We start from the raw sequence: 8,823 nt of genomic DNA on the forward strand, positions 1-8,823 counted from the left end.
CAGTCTGGGCGACAGAGTGAGACTCCAACTCAAAACAACAACAACAACAACAAAACAACAACAACAACAACAAAAAGCACAATCCCATTCACCATAGCCACACGAAAAAATGAAATACCTTAGTATCTTCTTAACCAGAGATGTGAAAGACCTTTACAGCAAAAACTATAAAACACTGCTCAAAGAAATCAAAGATGACACAAACAAATGGAAAAATATTCCATGCTCATGGATTGGAAGAATCAACATCGTTCAGATGTCCACCCTACCCAAGGCAATCTATAGATTTAACACAATATCCATTAAATTACCAGCAGCATTCTTCTCAGACCTGGAAACGACAATACAGGAATTCATATGGAAAGGACCATGAATAGCCAAAATTATCCTCAGCAACAAATAAATAATAAAACAAAGCAGGAGGTATCACATTCCCAGACTTTACGCTTTATTGTAAAGCTACAGTAATCAAAATAACCTGGTATTGGTTGGTATAAGAACAGGCATATAGACCAATGGAAGAAGATCGAGATTCCAGAAGCAAAACCTCAATTTCTCAACCAACTCATCTTTAACAAAGCCTCCACCACCAACCAGTGGGGAGAGAACCTATTTGGTAAATTGTGCTGGGAAAACTGGCTGACCACATGCAGAAGATTAAAAGACCCCATCTATCACAATACATAAAAATCAACTCTAAATGGATCAAAAACCTAAACGTAAAGCTCAAACTATAAGAACCTTAGAAGATACAAGAGACACCCTTATGGAAATTGGAACTGGCAGCCAATTCCTGATCAAAACCCGAAGTGCCCAGGCCATAAGAGATAAGTAGATAAGTGGGACCTCATCAAACCGACAAGCTTCTACAAAGCCAAATAAACCATCAAGAAAGAGGGAAGACAGCCCACAGACTGGAAAAAAATATTTGCCAACTCTATGTCTGGCAAAGGGCTAACATCTAGGATTTACAAGGAACTCAAATTTGGACAAAATAAAAAAACTAACAACCCCATTGCATAGTGGACAAAAGATATGAATAGATACTTCTCAAAAGAAGACATACGAGCAGCCAACAGATACATGAAAAAATGCTGTCTCGCTAGTCATCAAAGAAATGCAAATTAAAACTACACTGAGATACCACCTAACTCCAGCCAGCTGGCCATCATCAATAACTCAAAAAACAACAGATGCTGGAGAGGATGTAGTGAAAAGGTAACACTTCTATACTGTTGGTGGGAGTGTAAACTAGTACATCCTCTGTGGAAAACAGTGTGGTGATTCCTAAAAGATCTAAAAATCGACCTTCCATACAACCCCGCTATCACCCTACTAACAATATACTCAGAGGAACTCAAATCACTCTATGAAAAAGATACCTGCACACACATGTTTATTGCAACTTTGTTCACTAGCAAGAAAATGGAACCAACCAAAGAGGACTGAATTTAAAAAAATGTGGTACACATACACGATGGAATATTACACAGCCATAAAGAAGAACAAACCATGACCTTCACAGCAATCTGGATGGACTTAGAGTCTGTAATACTGAGCAATCTATCACAGACACAACGAACTAAGTATCACATGTTCTCACTCATAAGCGGACCTTGAAAAAATATTGTAATACTGTAAGAAAAAGATAGGCCAGGCTCGGTGGCTCGGCCTGTAATCCCAGCACTTTGGGAGGCCCAGGTGAGTGGATTGCTTGAGCCCGCAGGTTCAAAAGCCGCCCGGGCAACTTGGCAAGACCTCATCTCTACAATAAATCAAAAAATTAGCTGGGTATGGTAGCGCGCGCCTGTAGTTCCAGCTACTTGGAAGGCTGAGGCGGAAGGATCACCGGAGGCCAGCAGGTCGAGGCTGCGGTGGCCAGGAGCGTGCCACTGCACTTCAGTCTGGACGACAGAGTGAGACTCCAACTCAAAAAAAAAAAAGATTGGCAGTAGCGGGAAACTACTGGGGAGGTGGGGGAGGGATGTAGGATTGGCGGCAGTGGGAATCTGCTGGAGGAGGGGAGGGCACACCTCATCAACAAGGGTACTTGCATACTGAACATTTGTATACCTCACCCTCAATTGTACCCTACATCTTTAAAAAAAAAATTAAAAGAAAAAAACTCTCTGTTTTGCTTCTGCTACTGAATACTACCTAAGAAAGTGAAGGAGGTCTTCAGGTGATTTCCTCCAGAGTTCTCAGGCCTGCAGAGGGGAGACCGAGGCCTCAGGGGCACTGTGTGACTTGCACAGCTCACCAGCAACTGTCGGGCCAGGATCGTTGCTCAGACCCAAGTGTCGCTGATGGTTTATCTGAGATGCACAGAGGAAGTCACTGCTTGGAGTGAAGGCAGGTGGGAGAAGGAAGCAGGAAGGAGGACCACTGCAGGCAATCATCTTACTTTGTGCATAATCTTGTATTTTCATGAAAGATCTCATGTGGATTAGGTTAGAAGAGTTGTCCTCACCTGTCCACCCAGGTGTCCTGGACAGCCCAGTGTGTAGGGGAAGGCAAAGCCTGAAAATAGTATTCATTTTTTAAAAGTAGGGGCAGAAATGACTCACAAAACAAAATAAAATAAAACTGCTTATTCAGCAAAGTGGTTTCTATAAAATAATATATAATTTTTACTCAAATACTTCAAAAGTTGGTCCAATACCAGTGTCCCACTCCCAGTGCCTCTATCAGCTTAGATCCTGACAGATTTGTTTCTTCAGTCAGGAGAAATATCTATTATCACAAAATACATTTTAGGGGCATAGATCTAAACATTATGTGAAACATATAGACACAATTCATATGCGAAAGTATAAATCCATGTGTCTGAAGTGTATGTAGGATATGCATTAACTGACATCACATGAGGGATATTAATATATACAGTTTAGGTTATAGGAAAATAATGAGTGTGTGACTGTTTTTACTAGGAAACAAGGGATGTAGGGTAAGTGATGTGAACAAAAGTGTTAAACAAAACACTGAAGGGCCACCATGTATTCAGGTTTAATTCTGTACTTATTTAAATCTTGCAAGAACATAATAATAAATCACAAGAAATGTCTGTAAATTATAAAGGAAATGTCTGGAGGACAAAGTACACCCATGCATCAATACTACAGCATAAAAATAAGCAAGAGAGAGAAAGGAAGGGGGAGGGAGACAGAGAAGGAGAGTGAGAAGGAGAGGGGAGAAGGAGAGAGGAAGAGAGGAGAAGGAGAGGGAGAAGAAGGGAGAGAGAGGAAGAGAGAGAAAGAGGAAGTGAGAGAAGGAAAGAGAGAGAAGGAAGGAGAGAGAGAAAAAGAGAGAGAAGGGGAGGGGGAGAGAGAGACAAAATGATATGTTTGTTGCCACTAGTAGTAAAACAAAATTTTTAAAAGACCAAAGGAGAAAAAATTATACCCCAGCCACATGCCATAGCCTCAGCATTGTGCTCATTTCAGTTTAAGGCCAATTGAATAGAATTCTTCCCTTTGCTCTCTGTGATGGGGGTTACCACTATATTTTGAAATGTGTTTTACTTACAACTGAGTTTTCCACATTCAATATCCATAAAGGCCAATTTTCTCCATTCTGCTTCATAGCCAATGGCTGTACCCTGAACTGCCTGTCTAGTTGGTCTCAAATCCATACCATAGACTCCAGGAAAAGTCAATATAAGTTTATCTTCATAGTTTTTAAAACAATAAAAAACAATCATTTTTATATGTGAAAAATAGAACACTGTTCATTATTTCTGGAGATTTTGGATATATCAGGATAAATATGTGTTTTAACTGCTACAAACATCAAGTGATTTAGTTATAATATGAACTATGTACTATCGTATCAAGTGTAATTAATTATATCAAATGCCCATCAGTCTCCCAAAATAATTAACACAGACTTAAACTTAATGAAGACTTTTCACATCTGTAAATTCTGAATGACTAAAACTATAACAGAGATTTCAAGAATCTTTATTCAAAACTAATCTGCAAAAAAAATTTTTTTTAAATAACTGAACTTGGACTATGTTGAAAGGATAGTATCACATATCAAATTACAACAATAAACACATTTAAGATTAGGATATAGATTTCCAGAGAAAATCTTTTAATAGCTAGTTTTTTGATAATCTATTTCTAATCAATTTTACATGTAATCAACTATTTTTATACATTTCATTTTCTATTTCATGAAGTATGAAACACAAAAATTTGCTTCATCTTTTCATATTTTTTGTCAGAGACAAAATTTGACACTTATGGATATAATTAGCCAGAAAATAGGACCCTAAGATCTGTATAAAGAATGGTTTACTCTTGGAGTGTGTGGAAGACCACTGTAACTTTTCCTAGGGGTGTCATTTACGATTCGTTCCACTAAACACTCTTTACTCCACTGAAAAATCCTTGTAGCATCACTGTTCAAAATAAATAAGAAATCACTCAAGAAAGTATTTTCTCTGAAGTAGAAAAGAAATCTCTTTATAAAAAGATCTTACTATTTTATGGTATTCTGGTCTTCTCTGTGCAGGACGAGACATTGTACTTGATCGAGGAAGAATGTCTTTTCTTTTGCCTATACCTTGGAGATGTGTCAGTCTTTGTCCTCCTGTTTGGTTTTGCAAGTTCTTCCTTGCTTTGAAGCGGGAGTGCTAGTTCTGCATTCTACTGTTTTTGCTCTTTGCTGAACTGAAAAAGGAACAAAGTCATAAACAGCATTGTCTTGTGGCTGCCTACCTTGCCACGGATCAAATAACTGCTTCGTTTGTGAGGATGAGTTGTCATCCAGAGCCATAAACTCTGGCAGTGTGAAGTCAGAGCAAAAACACTGAGACACTAAAAAAATCCTTTAGCCCTAGGGGGTTCAAGAGTGGTATTTTGTTCTCATGCCAAGGCATTGTTTTAAAATCACAAACAGACACCTTCACAATCCAAGAAAGATCTAAATGTTAGCATTATTCAGTCTTGTATTGATTGCCGTATGAATTAGAGATACAGGATCAGCAATCTGTAGGCACTAAATTCAAAGTTCAGACCTGATCGACAGCACCAGTGGATATCACATTGTCCCCAAAACACAGATCCCCATCTTGTGTGACTGTAATATTCAAACATATTTGGTAACTTTTTTCTTTTCACTAGCAGCAATCAGCAATACCAAAGGGTGATAGAACGGGTAATTTTTTTCTTACAAAACTATTTGTCAAAATGGGTGTTCTACAATTTAATAATAAATGATTCTGGCAGAGAAAGTAAGCCTTTAGCTTTCTTTTGATAGTTCCTGAGATGTTCTCTATTGAAAGCTCTCTTTATTTATGCAGAAGTATTTAAAGTTCAAACAAAAAATTCCTTTCATCTTGACAACTGCAGAGTTCAGAGGATCAAAACCTTTCCAGGAATAGAAGCATAAAGCTCAGTTTTAGAAAGTAATTTCCCCCTTCTTATAGTTTGAGTTCATTTTTCATATTTGTTCTGGCAAATTCTCATTATAAAGTGACAGTCTAGGGAATACTTTGAAGAAAAGTATGGTGTAGTTGAAAAGACCCAGGAGAATTTAGAAGCTCAGGCTAAACTGCATTTCTCCCATTTACTGGCTGTGGGATTTGGGTAAGCCATTTTATTGAGCTCTAGCTCAGTCTCCACGTCTGTAAAATGGCAACAATCCCACTCATCTCACAGAATATTGTGAGGATCAAAGAGACAAAGTGTGCCATAAAACACAATATAATGCACCACATAAAAACTAATTGCTATAGGTTATTCTTGTAGTTGAATAGATTGAATAAAACCCCCACAATGTTGAGGGTATTTCCATTAGTGCCTATGGTTCTATAACATGATGATCTCAGGAAAATCAGTTTTGCTGGTTGCAGAGGTGGGAGTGGTGGCCTTTTCAGTAGCAATGAATAACAACATACATTTATATGAACTTTATAGTTTACAGCATGGTTTTTACTCTCTTGATCTTATTTTAATTCAACTACAATCTGTGAGGTAATCAGTTCTGTACACATGGCCATTTTGTAGAATGGGAATCTAAAAGCAGAGAGGCAAAGAAATGTGTTCAAGGTTGCCTAGATAGTAGGCAACAAAGAGGGATTTGGGCTACATTTGCGACTCAAAATCCATATATATTTGGCTATACACATTCCAATCATGCTAGAGCAAAATATTTAGTGGTAGACTCGCAAAAACTACTAGAGGGCAGTGACAGAATGTTGATGGACCCATTTGGTGGCAATTCTGGGTTCTGGGTAAGAGATTCCTGAGAAAAACATAGAAAGGGTCTGTGGACTTGATGGGAGCACATGGTGGTGCTGCAATAGATTCCACGAACTCTAAGGCCTGTGGTATGGTCACGTCAGGTCCACCATGAGAACCCAGGACATCGTCACTCAGTATATTAGAAGAAGCCAGATGATCAGCTACCATCACACCTGATCCAAGGGCTTGTTATCTCTTTGCAGCTTCTTTTTCTATTTGAGGCTGCTTTCGGTGTTTCTTTAACCTGGTTTCTTTACATGAGATTAGTATGTAATGTTTCTCTGCACCCCAGTCCCCCAAGGATAGTTCTAGTACTCTGCCCCGAGTTTCCTTATCTAGTGTGAGCTGTGAACAAACCATGGGCTCTGCTGAGGAGTAAACATCTGATGCATGTGTGGTGGATAAACAGGTAGCAGCCAGGTTTCTTTGACAAGGAGACCATTCGAGCATAAAGCCTGCTAGGGTGTGAATGTCCCTAAAGTTCATGTATTGATATTTAACCGCCATGGAGGTGGTATTAGGAGGTGGGGTCTTTCAGGAAGTGCTTAGATCCCCCAGGCTTGCATGAGAGCCTGTTGGAAGGGCTGAAGGGAGCTGACTTTGGCCTCTTGCTGCTCTTTTGCTCTTCTGCCCTGTGAGGACACAGAAGTGAGGCGCCATCTTGGAAACTGAAAGTAGCCCTCACCAGACACCAGTGCCAGCACCTTGATTTTGGATTTCCTGGCCTCAGAACTGTGAGAGAGAAGCTTCTGGTTTTTGTTTGTTTGCTTATAAATTATTTGGTGTCAGGTATTTTGTAACAGCAGCACAGAAAAACTAAGACAAAACCCACAAGAAATTGATTACTCATAGATATAATCATTCACAGTCATTGTCAATGTACACACTGGCACTGCAGATTAAGAGATTAGTTCTTTCAAAAGTAAGCAATAGTGAAAATGTAGGAAATTATCATCAACAAACTCCTTTCCAGCAAGAATTTGACACTCCTATAGGGACATCCAGTCAATCAGTATTCCATCTTTTCCTACATAGTTCCCTGAAAGAATGTCCTACAATTTCCTTCCTCACTTCCCATTCACAGATGCTCCTTGACTTCCAGTAGGTTATATCCTGACAAGCCCTTTCTAAATTGAAAATGCATTGTATACATCTTTCCCACAGAACATCATCGTTTAGGCTATCTTAATCCTGCTCAGGCACTGACAGTAGCCGACAGCTGGGCAAAATCATCTGACACGAAGTCCATAGTGTTTATGTCATGTCATTTACTGAATATTATACCAAAAATGAAAATCAAAGCACAGTTTCTACTGAATGCATGTTGCTTTGACACCACTGTAAGTTAGGGACCATCTGTGCTTTTGATACAGAAACCCGGTATTGTCTGTCCATTTTGCCACAACCCCTAGAGAAGGGCATGGCAAGTATTTGAGCACTCCTGCCCATACCTACATTCCTGAGAGTTAACAAAAGTTGTGCTTCCCCTTATCTCTTATGCACTCCAGTAAGTGACTTCAAAGAAACCTTAGCTTCTCTGCAGACTGCCCAATTAACTGAGAGATGTAAATCCCATTTACTCCCTTTTTTTGGTAGTCACAGTTTTAAATAATATAGTATCAAGGTAATTGTAAGTTTGTGATTTGTACAACTTTTGTGTATAACAACATCTAACAGTGTATGATGTCTTAGGCCCTGTTAACTTCCTTTACGGCAAGCTTGATTAACGCTTCTGCCTGGTGTTACTGATAAAAAGCTGTGAGATACCTCTGGTTACTGGCACCAGGAAATGTGGAGCATAAAATTTCATTATTGACAAAATGCAGCTGTAACTTAGGTTTTATACAATGCTCTGCTAATCACATAGTCAATGTACAGGTATCAACTATCCTGAACTTATAAGAGCAACTGTAAAACTTAAAGGGTGAGCAGAATCATTTTAAAAAGGCCAGAAGCCTGGTTTTGCTCCCTGGATTAGAATTTAGAAATAAACCTCTTTCTACCAGTTCCCTGCCCCTTTGGTATCAAGGGAGAGCAGTCAAGCATTACTCAGATCATAACACTTTAAGTAAATTGATATTTAAATATGAATTATAAACAAAGAAAAGATGTGGTGCTTATGACTGAGCTTTACTGAACACATTGCTATATACACTTTAGGCTTTGGGCTTTTTTTAAATTGAAATAATATTTATACATAGCTATAGGATACATGTGATATTTCATTATATGCACAGAATGTGTAATGATGTCTATGGCCATATCACCCTAAACGTGCCCAATCTCATCTGATCTCAGACTGTGTAATCATTAAGTCAGGGTATCCATCATCTCAAGTATTTATCATTTCTATGTGCTGGGAACATTTCAAGACCTCTCTTCCAACTATTTTAAAATATATGATACATTGTTGTTAACTATAGCCACTCTATTCTGTTATAGGACATTAGAACTCATCCCTTTATCCAACTGTATTCTTGTACCCATGAGCTCTTTTCATCCCCTCCCACACACCCTTCCCAGCCCCTGCTGCCTATAACTCCACTCTCTACCTTCATAAGATCACCTTGTT

General features: G+C 38.9%; 1 protein-coding gene across 1 annotated transcript in view; it reads right to left on the reverse strand.

Moving 5' to 3' along the window:
* Nucleotides 1-4,602, reverse strand: part of TRAPPC3L (trafficking protein particle complex 3 like) — a 48,644-nt gene extending 44,042 nt beyond the window's left edge. The window contains exon 1 of the mRNA XM_008055274.2: nucleotides 4,487-4,602. Coding sequence (XP_008053465.1) covers nucleotides 4,487-4,528 — 42 coding nt within the window. The 5' untranslated portion in view covers nucleotides 4,529-4,602. The remainder of the gene's footprint in view (nucleotides 1-4,486) is intronic.
* Nucleotides 4,603-8,823: the final 4,221 nt, after the last annotated feature.

Source organism: Carlito syrichta, unplaced genomic scaffold, assembly GCF_000164805.1.
Source record: "Carlito syrichta isolate Samal-C Ts95f unplaced genomic scaffold, Tarsius_syrichta-2.0.1 Scaffold301807, whole genome shotgun sequence".
Lineage (NCBI taxonomy): Eukaryota > Metazoa > Chordata > Mammalia > Primates > Tarsiidae > Carlito > Carlito syrichta.